Below are 15,542 nucleotides of genomic sequence, written 5' to 3' on the forward strand. Positions count from 1 at the left end.
GATAATTTGATACTTGGCAATTGTTGTGCTCATGTTTAAGCTCTTGCATCATATACTTTGCACCCATTAATGAAGAAATACTTAGAGCTTGTTAATTTGGTTTGCATATTTGGTTTCTCTAGAGTCTAGATAACATCTAGTATTGAGTTTTGAACAACAAGGAAGACGGTATGGAGTCTTATAATGTTTACCATATGTCTTTTATGTGAGTTTTGCTGTACCGTTCATCCTTGTGTTTGTTTCAAATAACCTTGCTAGCCTAAACCTTGTATCGAGAGGGAATACTTCTCATGCATCCAAAATACTTGAGCCAACCACTATGCCATTTGTGTCCACCATACCTACCTACTACATGGTATTTATCCGCCATTCCAAAGTAAATTGCTTGAGTGCTACCTTTAAAATTCCATCATTCACCTTTGCAATATATAGCTCATGGGACAAATAGCTTAAAAACTATTGTGGTATTGAATATGTACTTATGCACTTTATCTTTTATTAAGTTGCTTGTTGAGCGATAACCATGTTTCGGGGACGCCATCAACTATTCTTTGTTGGATATCATGTGAGTTGCTATGCATGTCCGTCTTGTCCGAAGCAAGAGAGATCTACCACCTTCATGGTTGGAGCATGCATATTGTTAGAGAAGAACTTTGGGCCGCTAACTAAAGCCATGATTCATGGTGGAAGTTTCGGTTTGGACATATATCCTCAATCTCATATGAGAATAATAATTGTTGCCACATGCTTATGCATTAAAGAGGAGTCCATTATCTGTTGTCCATGTTGTCCCGGTATGAATGTCTAAGTTGAGAATAATCAAAAGCGAGAAATCCAAAATGCGAGCTTTCTCCTTAGACCTTTGTACAGGCGGCATGGAGGTACCCCATTGTGACACTTGGTCAAAACATGTGCATTGCAAAGATCCGGTAGTCCAAGTTAATTAGGACAAGGTGCGGGCACTATTAGTATACTATGCATGAGACTTGCAACTTGTAAGATATAATGTACATAACTCATATGCTTTATTACTACCGTTGACAAAATTGTTTCATGTTTTCAAAATAAAAGCTCTAGCACAAATATAGCAATCGATGCTTTCCTCTTTGAAGGACCATTCTTTTTACTTTTATGTTGAGTCAGTTCACCTATCTCTCTCCACCTCAAGAAGCAAACACTTGTGTGAACTATGCATTGATTCCTACATACTTGCATATTGTACTTGTTATATTACTCTATGTTGACTATTATCCATGAGATATACATGTTACAAGTTGAAAGCAACCGCTGAAACTTAATCTTCCTTTGTGTTGCTTCAATGCCTTTACTTTGATTTATTGCTTTATGAGTTAGCTCTTATGCAAGACTTATTAATACTTGTCTTGAAGTATTATTCATGAAAAGTCTTTGCTTTATGATTCACTTGTTTACTCATGTCATTACCATTGTTTTGATCGCTGCATTCACTACATATGTTTACAAATAGTATGATCAAGGTTATGATGGCATATCACTTCAGAAATTATCTTTGTTATCGTTTTACCTGCTCGGGACGAGCAGAACTAAGCTTGGGGATGCTTGATACGTCTCCGACGTATCGATAATTTCTTATGTTCTATGCCATATTATTGATGATACCTACATGTTTTATGCACACTTTATGTCATATTCGTGCATTTTCTGGAACTAACCTATTAACGAGATGCCGAAGTGCCAGTTCTCGTTTTCTGTTGTTTTTGGTTTCAGAAATCCTAGTAACGAAATATTCTCGGAATTGGACGAAACGAAGACCCGGGGGCCTATTTTTCCACGGAGCTTCCGGAAGACCGAAGAACATACGAAGTGGGGCCACGAGGTGGCGACACCACAAGGCGGCGCGGCCTAGGGGGCCCGCGCCGCCTATGGTGTGGCCCCCTCGTCGGGCCCCCGACTCCGCCCTTCCGCCTACTTAAAGCCTCCGTCGCGAAACCCCGATGCGAAAAACCACGATACGGAAAACCTTGCCGAGACGCCGCCGCCGCCGATCCCATCTCGGGGGATTACGGAGATCTCCTCCGGCACCCTGCCGGAGAGGGGATTCATCTCCCGGAGGACTCTACACCGCCATGGTCGCCTCCGGAGTGATGAGTGAGTAGTTCACCCCTGGACTATGGGTCCATAGCAGTAGCTAGATGGTTGTCTTCTCCTCATCGTGCTTCATTGTTGGATCTTGTGAGCTGCCTAACATGATCAAGATCATCTATCTGTAATACTCTATGTTGTGTTTGTCGGGATCCGATGGATAGAGAATACCATGTCATGTTAATTATCAAGTTATTACATATGTGTTGTTTATGATCTTGCATGCTCTCCGTTACTAGTAGAGGCTCTGGCCAAGTTTTTACTTTTAACTCCAAGAGGGAGTATTTATGCTCGATAGTGGGTTCATGCCTGCATTGACACCTGGGACAGGTGACGAAAGTTCTAAGGTTGTGTTGTGCTTGTTGCCACTAGGGATAAAACATTGGCGCTATGTCCGAGGATGTAGTTATTGATTACATTACGCACCATACTTAATGCAATTGTCCGTTGCTTTGCAACTTAATACTGGAGGGGGTTCGGACGATAACCCGAAGGTGGACTTTTTAGGCATAGATGCGGTTGGATGGCGGTCTATGTACTTTGTCGTAATGCCCAATTAAATCTCACTATACTTATCATGTCATGTATGTGCATTGTTATGCCCTCTCTATTTGTCAATTGCCCGACTGTAATTTGTTCACCCAACATGCTTTTATCTTATGGGAGAGACACCTCTAGTGAACTGTGGACCCCGGTCCATTCTTTAATACTTGAAATATAAATCTGCTTGCAATACTTGTTTTACTATTTTCTCCGCAAACAATCATCTTCCACACAATACGGTTAATCCTTTGTTACAGCAAGCCGGTGAGATTGACAACCTCACTTGTTTCGTTGGGGTAAAGTACTTTGGTTGTGTTGTGCAGGTTCCACGTTGGCGCCGGAATCTCCGGTGTTGCGCCGCACTACATCCCGCCGCCATCAACCTTCAACGTGCTTCTTGGCTCCTCCTGGTTCGATAAACCTTGGTTTCTTTCTGAGGGAAAACTTGCTGCTGTGCGCATCATACCTTCCTCTTGGGGTTGCCCAACGAACGTGTGAAATACACGCCATCAATGCCCTTCAACCTTGCAGTTGAAGCAAACCAACTTGGCCGGATCATCGACTTTATCTTGGCCCTTCTTCTTGTTGCTCTTGCTCTTGGACTTGTTCTTGTTATTGGAGTTGAATCCAAGTCCACTCTTGTCATTGGGGGATTGTTGCGCACTCAACATCTTGTCAAGTGCGGATTTCCCTTCATGACGCTTTTCCAAGTCTTTCTTCAAAGAAAGGACTTGGGCCTCGAGCTCTTTTATTTCCTCTACATGGTTAGTAGAAATACAAGTACTAGAGGAAGTAGAAGCTTCATTGTTAGAGCAACAAGGAAAAGTGAGTAATCCAACACAAGGTGTATCACAAGTTTGACTAGATGGATTACAAGGACTAGCACATGGCAATATAGCATTAGTAGTAGAGATTGTGCTAACATCCATATGAGGCTCACAAGATGTTACCTTAGTGATACTTGCCTCATGAGCTAATTTTAGCCCATCATAGGAAATTAGAAGATCATCATGAGAGCTTGAGAGCTTTTTATGACTTTCTTCCAATTCCCTATAATTGCTAGTTAGCAACTCAAGTTGAGCCCTTAGCTCAACATTCTCCTCTAAGGTAGATGCTTCACAAGAATTAGAGTTAGTAGCACAAGCATCAACAATAGTTTTCTCATTTTCATGCATATAGGATTCAATTTTTTGTGTAAGCATAAAATTAGTATGCTTCTCATCTTTTAGCTCATGCTTGAGGAGAGTGAATCTCATTTCCTCATTTTCAACATGGGACTCCAACTCCACTATGGTTTCCCTATATTTATTCAAGGTATCCATAGAGTGTTCGAGATTAGCACGAGCTTCATTATTACCATGAAGAGAAGCATATACTATTGACATATTATGCACCAAGGTATTATATTCTTCATCATTATCATCATCATCATTCTCATCATTAGAGGATGTGTTAGGAGTCAAAGTAGGAGATACCTTTGATCCATTTGCCATAAGGCACATGTGCATACCGGAGGATGAAGATGAAGATATTCTTGAATCCTCATTTGAAAACGTGTCTTGATCCATAGAGTGTTTGGTTTCCTCTACATTGTTAGTCAACAAACAACTAGAGGAAATATAAGCATTTTGATTATGGGAGCAAGACAAGGTAAGCATATCATCATGAGATCTATGTAAGCAATTTACACATGATATGCAAGGACTATCAACACAAGCATGTAGGTTATTTTCAATGCTAGATGTGTTTAAGTCCAAAGAGGAAGCATTACAATGGGATAGAGATGAAGAATCATCACTATTGAGCACAATATCAACATTGCAATTTTCCTCACCACTCACCATATCATTACCTCGTGTCTTGCTACACGTTGGTGAAGTGGAAGAAGATGATAACTCATCACGACCGGAGGTGAAGCAACTTGGAGCTCTTCATGATGTGAAGGGGAAGAGAGCTCCTCGGAGTCACCACCGACCAATTGAGAAGTGGATCCACCAAACATTTCTTTAAGCTTGATCCACATCTCATGAGACGACTTTCGCTTTATATATATCAAGAACCTATGAAAATCGGGTCTGAAGGAGAATAAAAGCTCAATAGATACTAGAGCTTCAAGATGTAAGTTTTTCTCGTCCTCTAAAGATAGATTTTGAGGATCCATCGGAGGAGAAAAACCTACATCTAGAAATTGCTCAATGTTTGGACACAAGGTTCAAAGATTGCAAAGCAAGCAATTTCGCCACAAATGATAATTTGTGCCAACAAAGATAATTGTGTCATTGTGCACTATACTAGCCGACATCTTTACTCTCAAGGCGGTGAAGCCTAAAACAAGGAGAGACCTTGCTATGATACCAATTGAAAGATCGAGATGTCGCCTAGAGGGGGGGGGTGAATAGGCAATTACAAACTCTTGCGGATTTGTCTTGTAAGAATGCGGAATTAAACTATCGTTTAGTTTACAAGCACAAACCCTAAATATGCTAAGCTCAACTAAGTGTAACAATAGCAACTAGAGCTAAGCAAGATAGGCACAATATATATGTAGCACAAGTGATAGCAAGATATATATACTTCAAGCACGATGGCTATCACAAGGAAAGAGAGCTCGGGTATAGAAATAACCGAGGCACGCGGAGACGAGGATGTATTCCCGTGTTCCCTTGCTTTGCAACAAGGTACGTCACGTTTGGAGGAGTGGAGGTCCCACGAAGGATTCCCCGCGCCACGAAGGCTCACCCTATTCTCCGAACCACACCCACGAAGGATAATGGCCCTTTCCTTATGGTTAGCTTTTCCTCCGCTCCGGAGATAGCAAGCTCCACAACCACTTCACAAGCTCCACGAAGGAGAAGCCCGGGCCCCTTCACAATCTTCCACGAAGAGATCACCGGGACACCAACCAAGCCAACTAGGAGGTCACCCTCCAAGAGTAACAAGCTCACGGTCTCTCACTCGAACAAATCGTGGTGGAGAGCTCAACACTATGCAATGATGCAAAGCAAGAACACCGGAGGTGTTCAAGTCCTTCACACTCAAATCCCACCAAAGCAACGAATGCTAGGATGAGATTGGAGAGGAAGAACAAGGGGGAAAGTCAACCAAAGACTCCAAGATCTAGATCCCAAGAGATTCCCTCACTTAGAGGAGAAATGGTTTGGTGGAAGTGTAGATCTAGATCTCCTCTCTCAAATCCTCAAGTATGAGCAAGAATGGTTGGAGGAATCAAGGGAGAGAGCAACTTCTTCAAATGCAACAATGGAGGTGAGAGAAAGGGGAAGGAGTTGTTGTCTCAAGGTAGAAGACAGGTATTTATAGTGGGGGAAGAAGAAATAACCGTTGGGGAGAGAACCGGGTGAAAATCGCATAAAAAACGGGTAAAAAAGTGCCCAGGCCGGCCAGCAGGCCGGCCGACCGGAGCCTGGGCCGGAGAGGCCGGTGGCCTGTCCGGTCGGGCCGGCCCACTGACCGGGCGAGGCGGAAGAGGCCACCGAGCGGCGGGAATGCCCGGGGCGCGCGGGGCGCGTCGGGGGCGCGAGCCGCGTGGGCCTCCGGACGGAGAGGCGGCCCGGTCGGATCCCGGTCGGACCGGGGAGGCTGCCGGGGCCAGGCCGACGCGTGGGCCGGATGGCGCCCGGTCCGGTTGGCGCCCGGTGCGGACCGGGTGGGCCGGCGTGCGGCCCGGCGGACCGGTCGCCAACCGGCTGCCCCTCTTTTCTTTTTCCTCTTTTTCTTCTTTTTCCTTTTCCTTTAATAACTAGAGCTCCCGAACTCCGATTGACATGAAACTAATTTCATTTGGAAGATAACGACAAATGCTATCCTATAAAAAGTGCAAACTCAAGAATCTGTGGAAGGGAATTTTATCATGAATATAAAAGGTAGAACCTTATATCATGAATAACCGGTAAAATTACCAAACCTAGAAAACGCCATAGAAGATGCATGCAAACTCCGTTTTCGATGAACTTAGGCTTGTTGTAAAGCTAGCAACAAGCTCAAGAACCTCACATAGAGAAACACCAAGAAGCAATAAGTATATGCAAAGTATGCAAAGGATTGAGCTCCCTAAGACGATGTGATCAAGTTACTCAACCGAAAGCCCCTCTTAATAGTGCGGCTATCTATCCTATAATCCGGTCTCCCAACATCCACCTTGAGACCGGTAAAAGGAAAACCTAGCAAGGTCATACCTTTGCCTTGCGCATCCCGCTTGATCTTGATGATAACTCTTCAAGCTTCACTCAAGACGGAATACCTCACTTGACCAATGTTGCTTCGTGAAGACTCACAAATGCTCCCCCATACACTATGATGGGAAAGCTCCATTGATGCACATCTTCACTAGTCCATTATCACCAAATGGATGGCAAGCTTCAAGAATGTGATTCACTTGAGATGCTCATCTTGAACTTGCCCAACTCAACCTTGTATCTTCTCATATTCACATAAGATAGAGCATGGCTAATATTGAGTTCCACATAAGAACTCCATCTTACGTTTCTTCTTCTTGATCATATCACATATATATCTTCATACCGATGATCTTGATGCCAATACACAAGGTATACCTCCATCTACACGACATCCATACTTGAATCCAACACATGGAGTACAAGTAGCACCTATGGAATATTCCTTCATATAAACTCAATGAAAAACATTAATCCATAGGGGTTGTCATTAATTACCAAAACCACACATAGGGGCAATGTACCCTTACACAAAATCTCCTGCGACGGTGTCTGATCGGATCCGAAGCATTGCGAGCGAAATGTTCTGCAGAAGACATGGGTGGACGCCTATAATAAATAGGATCTGTGACGGTTGACTTGCATCAACTAGAAGTCTGGGTTCTTTATGTTTAGAGACTTTCCTGCCGATGTGGTGGATGTAATATGGTCAAGGCTGTTTGTTTGTAGAGCTGTTCTTGGAGTTTAGAGCTCTTTTTAGAAGGTTTCTTCTAGTTTGTGTGGCTGAGCCTGGAGAGTTTTAGCTACTCTGAGTGTAAACGTTTATTCTTTTCTCTTGTACAACTGACTTCAATTTCTTAAATGAAATTGGGTGCCATGTGGCCCTTACAATCTAAAAAAATCCATTTACTTATCTCTAATATGGATATATCTTGATACATTTTAGTTTAGATACATCATAATTAATATCGAAGTGAGTACTTTTCTTAGCTAGTTCTTATCTGAAATTTTCAGGGTAAAGGCAATGGTTTTGCTTCGTTTCGATTTCATGTTAGCAAGCTGGGCCGGACGAAGCAAACAAACTACCGTTCCCGAAAGCCCAACAATGACCTTCACTAACAGCCGAGCTAGGCCGGCCCAAGCACTTTCACGGCCCGTCACGGAGCCTGCACGTGGGCTGTCCCGTCCGGGCGATGAACCCGAAGCTGCTGCTTTGGAAATCCGTCGAACAATCCGAGGAGCTCCCCGTCCTCTTCTTCTCCCCCACTGGCGACGGAGGCGAGGAATTCTTCTTTCCCACCAGCCGGTGATGGAGGTCTCGGCTAGGCTCCGCCCGCCGCCCGCCGCCTCGACGGCGCCGCCCCGCCACGGCAGACGGTCCCTGGGGCGGTTTCTCCCGTCGGCCCGCCCCGCCCCCCGCGCAGTTTCCACCAAGGTACACTCTAGCACCTGCTCCTTGGAGCACCTACTTTCTTGGCACTTCACCATTATATGGCTGGTCAGTTCGGCTGCGGGGATCGTTAGGCCTGTAGCTCCGAGCCTCCGATGCTTCCCTCCCGGGGTTGCTGATTCTGAAGGTGTCTGGGATTTGATGTTGTGGCGCTTCGCGGCCGGATTCGTGTTTTGGTGTGCCCTGTTTACCTTTTGGTCCCAAATTGTTCGTCATGTCTAGTGGAAATGAAGCAGAATGCGCTAGGACTTGTCTATACTGTTCGAATGGGGAAATTTCTACATTTATGATGGCCTCTGAAAACAGTAAACCTGTCGTCTAAATGAACCAATAAAAAGTGGGGAGAAATTTTTATCAGAATGAGCTAATGCAATGTCCACGGTCGAATGGGCTAGGAATTACTGCATTCCATTTTGCGCAATGTTGTTTCCGGAATGGTGAAAATGCCAAGAAAATGCATGTCTCATGCGTTGGTTGGGTTGTGATGCCGATGCTTCCCTCCCGGGGTCACTGCTTCAGAAGGTGGTTGGAATTTCGCGTTGTGGCGCTTGGCGGCTAGATTTATATTCTAGTGCGTCCTGTTTACTGTCTAGCATTTGGTCGACAACTGTTTGCTGCCGTCTTGGTGGAAACAAAGGAGAAGAATCTAGGACTTGTTTCATCCAAAGGGTTAGGACTTAGCTGTACTGCACGGATGAGGAAATTCCTAAATTTATGGTTTCTGAAAATAGTAAACCTGTCTAAATGGACCAGCAAAAAGCTGAAACGGATTTGTCGAAATATTCATGGGTCGAATGGGCCAGGAGTTACTACTGCATTCCATTTTATGCAATGTTGTTTTCGGAATGGCGAAAATGCCAAGAAAATGCCTGTCTTATGTGTTGGTTGGCTTCTGATGCCTTTGTAAGCACATTCTAATAAAATTCCCTACATTGTGTCTTCTTGTGTCAATCCGTCCTACTTGTTTCCCTTCTTGGTGGTGCCATTGGTCTCCGTATTGAATTTCGGTTCACCCCGAGACCCCTTTGTTGCTGCCAGATTCCATTGATGTCAGCCTGGCCACTTATATAAGGCGAGTCTTCTGGTTTGGTCGATCCTGAGCCAAGGGGAGTAGTCTGAGTCAGCGTCATGCCATTGGAGACGCCGGTGGTTTCATCCTCAGCTGTGAGCCAACATCAAGTTAGTTTGGTTCATTGACAACGTTCTTCTCTTGGGCTTGTGGTTGGGGCACTTGCAACACCTTGGCATGACCTTGGTCATTTTCTGTGATGCCGCCGACAACCCTGGGCACCAATCCCCTCCTTGGAGGCATCAACTTGAAACCCCTCTCCTTCAGACCCCTGAGTCCTGCTTGGCTACTGTAACTGCTTGGTGGATACCCGTGGATGGCTGTGTCGGTGCGAGTGAGGGTCCATTAATTTGGACTGTTCCGGTGCCGTCCCTTGCTGGGATTTTGGCTTCTGAAGTTTTCATGTGTCATTCCGGTGTTCAGCAGATATTCTCCGATGCTTGAAGCTTGCAGGCGTAGCCTCCCTTGCAGCAGAAGCTTTGACTCCATCGATGGGATCAAGTGAACATTTAGTAGTTTTAGCACTTCATTTATTTTTCTTGTTGACTGTATCTTTTGCGGTTTTATGTTCTTGTCCTGTTTTATGTGCTTGTAATCTGTAGCTAGCAACCATAGCACAGTACCCTGTACGCTTTGCAGGTTGTGGCTTTATTAATTTAAAGCTAGCTCACTATGAGCCTTCTGTCTAAAATGATATGTTGTGTGCGGATGAAATGGATACTAAATCTGTTTTGATGCCAAACTATGATTATGAACCATGTCCTTGGTTCTTATTGGAATATCTGCATTTCTTATGTCAACTGGTGAAGCTTTGTCAAACCGTAATTGACAGAAACTGAGAAGTATTCATATGTTACCTTTCACTGTAGAATAGTTTGCATATATAGAATCAAATGTCAGCATATTCTGATGGAGTTATTGGTAGGCTGTAACAGTGAGAAGAGTACATTGTAGATGGATTAGAATCAGAAATTATACAGAATTAACCAGGTGGAATCAATCGGTGTTGATTGTCTGCATTTAGCTGTGACACAAAACTAGAATACCTTGTGTGCATGGCCCATTCCACCTACTTGATGTCCTATTGCTGGAAGTTTCTCTTACTGACAATGAAGTTCATCTTTACTGATTATAAGTCCCAGCATGTAAGTGCCTTTCAGTGACAACTGACACTAATTGTTGGCTCATAAGTATATATGTCGGATGCAACCTTCTCTTAAAATATCTAATCCGTTATTTTTTTAGATCAACAGGGAGCCACACTAGGCCACCTGATCCAAAGACAGTCTAAGATCTCCAGCAAACGACTACCAAGCAAGCTTATTACAAACCGATGATAGTGGAGACAACTAGGAACTATAGACAGAAAACAAGCTACTACCCCTCCATCCTTCTTCTCGCTTTTTTCCTGTGTGTTTCCTGCCCTTTTTGCTTCAGCTTGTCACAACATGCACCTTATCTGCCTCTTCGGGGTGCTCCATCAGATAGGATACAGTTGCGCGCCCGCCGTAGGGAGAAGAAGTAGTCTTCTAGGAAGAAATCCAGTCGAAGGAGGTGCACTTTAGTCTGGCATCAAGGATGGTAGACTCTTCAGTTTTCTTATCAGGACAGCTTTGTATTTTTCCACCAGATCCCATGCCTGGTCTTTGAAAGGCAGTTGCCAGGTCCTTAGATATGAGAGAATCAGTCCCCATACCTGTTTCATAGAAATCCAAGTTTTCCTGTTAAACAACAGATGGTTTCTATTGTTCTATATGCTCCAGACTGCAGCGGATGAAATCACATTGAATTGCACATATCTTTTGTTGCAAAGCCATTTTGAAGCAAGAGAAAGAAAGTCAGTAATCATTACATCAAAGACCTCATTTACTTCTGACCAGAGCAATTTAGATATTAAGCAATCAAAGAACAGGTGTTTAACAGGCTCGAATTCTTTAAATAACTCACACTCCAGGGGTTTTGGAATACCTCTGTGTCTGAGATTATCTCTAGTCATAATCTTATTCTGAGATAACAGCCAAAGGAATATCTGGACTCTAGGGGGAATTTTTAGTTCCCAAACAGCATGCAAAAAAACAGGTTTCACTCCTCTAAAATTGATTACAGCAGATAAAGATTTGGAAGAATAAATCCCATTAGATTCATATTTCCAAATAAGTTGGTCCTCCTCTGTAGAGAAGTTAATAGCTCTAGCAATTTCGACGATTTCAAACCACATATCCATCATACTTGTGGTGAAAGTTCTCCTAAAGTCACATTTTAGTTGTTGACCATCCCAAAGATATGCAACAGTTTTCATTTGTTGATTAACTACAAAGTATATGTCCCAATACCATGTAGCTAAAGGAGCATTACTACTCGGGGCCGGTGTGTGGAGTTTGGGTTGTACGGTTTTCGGCCAGTTTTCCTTATAAACTGACCAAATTTCCCTCTTCTTAATGAATAGGCAGTGCTCCTGCCGGTTGCTCCAAAAAAAAGGAGCATTACCAAACCAAGTGTCCTCCCAAAATGTTACTAGCTTACCATTGCCTACATTCATTGTAACCAAATTTGACAGCTCTAGAAGCCCACATCATCCCTTTCCAAAAGACAGAGGGATTCAAATCTTGGCAACATAAGATGTTAGGATTTTTTGTATTATATTTGGCATCCACCACTCTTCTCCACAAGCTGCCTTCCCCCTGTATGTATCTTTTAACCCAAAAGCCAACTAGGTTATCTAATCCGTTATGTGTGGTTTACGAAGTCAATGTGCTCATATTATGCCAAGTTAATCTGGGCCCATTGCTACTGTCACTTAAGGTAGAAAATACTGCTTAATTTGTTGTGTCCAGCCTTCATTTACCTTGTTACCTAGACTCACGCACACTGAAAATGCTGGAAGAGCAATAGCAACAGAATTCCTTTTCTTGGTGAATCCAGCAATGCTGTTGGTTAAATATTCGTAGTAGGTGTCTTTCTTTTCAGCCTCAGCCTACACACGATCTACTCTGGAGACTGGAAGTTGGATGAGTATCTTTTACTATCCTATGGCTGTTATTTTGTTCCCCTTTATTCTCTGTCTTCTATTGCATGATGTGGATTGGCTAGCTAAGTGACATCCAGTTTGATAGTAGAAGACTGTTTAATAAGTTTTCTTACCAATACAGATTAGAGCGAGTGCAGTTAATGGCCTGCAAAGAAGCAAGAGTAACCTCGAAAAACTATTCTGCTATGACAAATCTGTTTCAGAGGAGGATATTGGGACACCAACTGGTTTAGACTTGGAAAAGAAGGAAGTTGGGAAGAATCCTCCTTGTGTGAGCTGTGAAACTAAAGGCGCTGTGTTGTGCAGAACTTGTGCTGGTTCAGGTTTGTACGTCGACTCGATAATGGAGAGCCAAGGAATTATCGTAAAAGTCAGATGTCTAGGTAAACAAGTTTGATCACTTCTGCAGTAATTTGTTACTGCTGTATGTATCGTACATGATTCATGTATGTTTGTGTTGCAATTACTGTAGGCTGTGGAGGAACTGGAAACATTATGTGCTCCAAATGCGGAGGTCGTGGACACACGTGAAGTGCGGAAGTTTGTGATTCTCGCAAACAAAAGAATGTAATTCAAGTAGCATCTTCTTCGTGTACATCGGCCAGGGTTACAATGCTTCCGCAGCAAAGAGGTTTACAGTTGAAAGTCAGTTGGGATTTGGGCTTGTGCAAGACGAGCAAAGAGAAGCATAACGTATAAACAATGTCGCTGTACTAAATCATCTGGTGCTGAGTCAGCTGCTCCAGCTTGTGTCCGTTTCTGTTCGAACATCCGACATTATTTTGTACTATTCAAAAGGATCTCTGTTATGTCAGCTTACTGTTCCCAACGGTTTGGCTATGCTCGCTCATTGATCCATTTGTTCTGTCTTTGAAGATTCAGATAAAGCGGTTTTGCCTTCAGAACATGCACACAGTGAAACAAAAGCAGCAGACATATGTCATCTACTTGTTGAGCTGCTGCCTTATGCTTGGACAGGTAGCCGTACATCGCACATATTCTTTGCCCCATTTTTCAATTTGTGCATGTGCATATTCTCCAGGTAAAGAAAAACAGCTGTGTACTTATTACTATTGCCTGTTGGGATGAAAAATGATGCGGTAATATCCAAATGTTCTCAAGTAAGAATAGCTGTTCTGTGATCAAGGTTGACTAGAATGAACGGTCAACATCACGGAATTTACAAGTTATAAGCAACTGAGCCTAGTTCGAATATCAAAATAGGCTCCGAGACGGCTATAGTAGAGAACTCACTCGCATTAGTATAAAGGTTTAACTCGGAAAGCTTTCAAAAAGAAAAAAGATTTAACTCGGAAAACTGATAATTTGCCATCGATCGATTGCGTACACGCACTCAGATGTGTAAAGTTTGCCCTGTGTTAGATCAAATTACATATGGCCCTAATTAATACCTACCGTAGCTAACCAATATGCTTCTCTTGAGCCTTGGAGCAACATCTCCTTCTCCGTTAAGGCTGCAAATCCACCGGCATTTTCCAGCCTCCCAAAAGAGCAAGGAATACTTGATCGATCACTTTGCTTTGCCGACGCACAGGTAGGAATTCCAAAAGAGAGGAAAATATCACTTGTCCACCAAGCCATGTCTGATCCATCCAAGAATCTATTCTTCCTCCCTCCCCTGAGTCCTGACTCCCGAGAGCTAGGCTGCCTGCGACTATATATATACATCTCCACAGCAAAAAGACCACCGGCATCACTCACCAGCACCAGCACAAGCATCCCAAAACACGAACATTCTTCCAGTGAATTTGTCACATCGATCAGCTAGCCATGGACAGGGCCATGAACCGCACCTACGAGGAGTACACCCCCGTCGTCGAATGGAGCCACTCCGCGGACGCCAGCTTCGTCAAGATCATCGTCCCAGGCAAGCAATTCATATCACTTCATGAGTTCATCTCGCTGCATACAAGAGTCAGCAATTACATGAACTCTGACATGATCGATCTGTATGTATATGGGAACATGGCGCGCAGGGTTTAAGAGGGAGGAGATACGGGTGTTGGTGGACAACCACCGCCACCTGCGGACGCGCGGCGAGCGGCCATTGGAGGGCAACAAGTGGAGCCGCTTCCAGAAGGACCTCCAGCTCCCCTCCGACTGCAACGTCGACGGCATCCGAGCCAAGTTCGAGAACGAGGCGCTCACCATAACGCTCCCCAAGAAGCACCCCTCGCACAAGGCCCCGCCGGCGACACCGGCCATGCCGACGCCGGCGACGCCCAAGCCCGAGCCGAGGAGGCCGACAACTGCCGCGCCCCAGAAGCCGCCACCGGCGCTCCCTGAACCAGCGAAGCCGACGGTGCTGCCTCCTGTGCCCACTAAGAAGTCCTTCCCTGACCGCAGGCCGTCGCTGCCCAGGAAGCCGTCGGATATCCCTGCGCCGGCAATTCCCGCGCCTCCCGTGCCAGCACCAGCTGCTGCCACCCCGAAGCCGGCGGAGGACTGGTTGAAAGATGAGGCCAAGAAGGCGCAAGCGGCGGCGGCGGCCGAAGAGGAGGAGAAGCGGATGGAAAGGGAGACGAGAGGAAAGATGGAGGAAGATCGGAAGATGGTGGAGGAGATGAAGAAACCCAAGGAGGAGGAGGGGATGATGGGGGACATGGACATGGCGCAGCAGAGGAGGCGCCGTGGTCTGCTGGTGAACGTGGCGGTGGCGGTGGTGGTGCTCGTCGGGATCACAGTGTACGTGTGGCGCAACCTGAGCGCGGCTGTCGGCGGCGACGGCAATGGGGCTGTCGGAAGCGGGAGCTACGGTGACGAGATGTGAATGTGAATGTGAATGTGATCGAGCAGCTGGTGCGAAGGATATATTTGAGGCGTGTGAGGCCGAGTGAAAGTTCATACGTGTGCGGGTGGGGCCGAGGAGGCTCGCAAGTACCAAAATGCAAGTATATACGGATGTGGTTTGTTGATCATGTATATTGTGTTGCAGATTACAAAGACATGCTTGGTTGATGAACCTAGTGAAATAAAATGATTTGCACACACTTTTAACTTTCTATATGTATCCCACCTGATCACTCATATAGGGAGGATTGGACACTAGTACAAACTCGGTACTTAGAGCCGCTTCTTGTCTATAGTCCTCAGACGATTCTGCTATCCGACTCAAAG

General features: G+C 44.7%; 2 protein-coding genes across 2 annotated transcripts; both read left to right on the top strand.

Moving 5' to 3' along the window:
* The first annotated feature begins 8,151 nt into the window (after positions 1 to 8,151).
* On the top strand, positions 8,152 to 13,218 carry LOC124700080. The gene is made up of 3 exons (XM_047232268.1): positions 8,152 to 8,292; positions 12,526 to 12,787; positions 12,877 to 13,218. Exons 1-3 carry the CDS (start codon positions 8,167 to 8,169, stop codon positions 12,933 to 12,935), a joined length of 447 nt encoding a protein of 148 aa, XP_047088224.1. The 5' UTR covers positions 8,152 to 8,166; the 3' UTR covers positions 12,936 to 13,218.
* A 911-nt stretch (positions 13,219 to 14,129) lies between these two features.
* On the top strand, positions 14,130 to 15,201 carry LOC124700081 (inactive protein RESTRICTED TEV MOVEMENT 2-like). Its single transcript, XM_047232269.1, has 2 exons — positions 14,130 to 14,292; positions 14,402 to 15,201. Exons 1-2 carry the CDS (start codon positions 14,196 to 14,198, stop codon positions 15,193 to 15,195), a joined length of 891 nt encoding a protein of 296 aa, XP_047088225.1. The 5' UTR covers positions 14,130 to 14,195; the 3' UTR covers positions 15,196 to 15,201.
* Positions 15,202 to 15,542: the final 341 nt, after the last annotated feature.

The sequence above is a fragment of the Lolium rigidum genome, chromosome 3, assembly GCF_022539505.1.
Source record: "Lolium rigidum isolate FL_2022 chromosome 3, APGP_CSIRO_Lrig_0.1, whole genome shotgun sequence".
In the NCBI taxonomy this organism is placed as follows: domain Eukaryota; kingdom Viridiplantae; phylum Streptophyta; class Magnoliopsida; order Poales; family Poaceae; genus Lolium; species Lolium rigidum.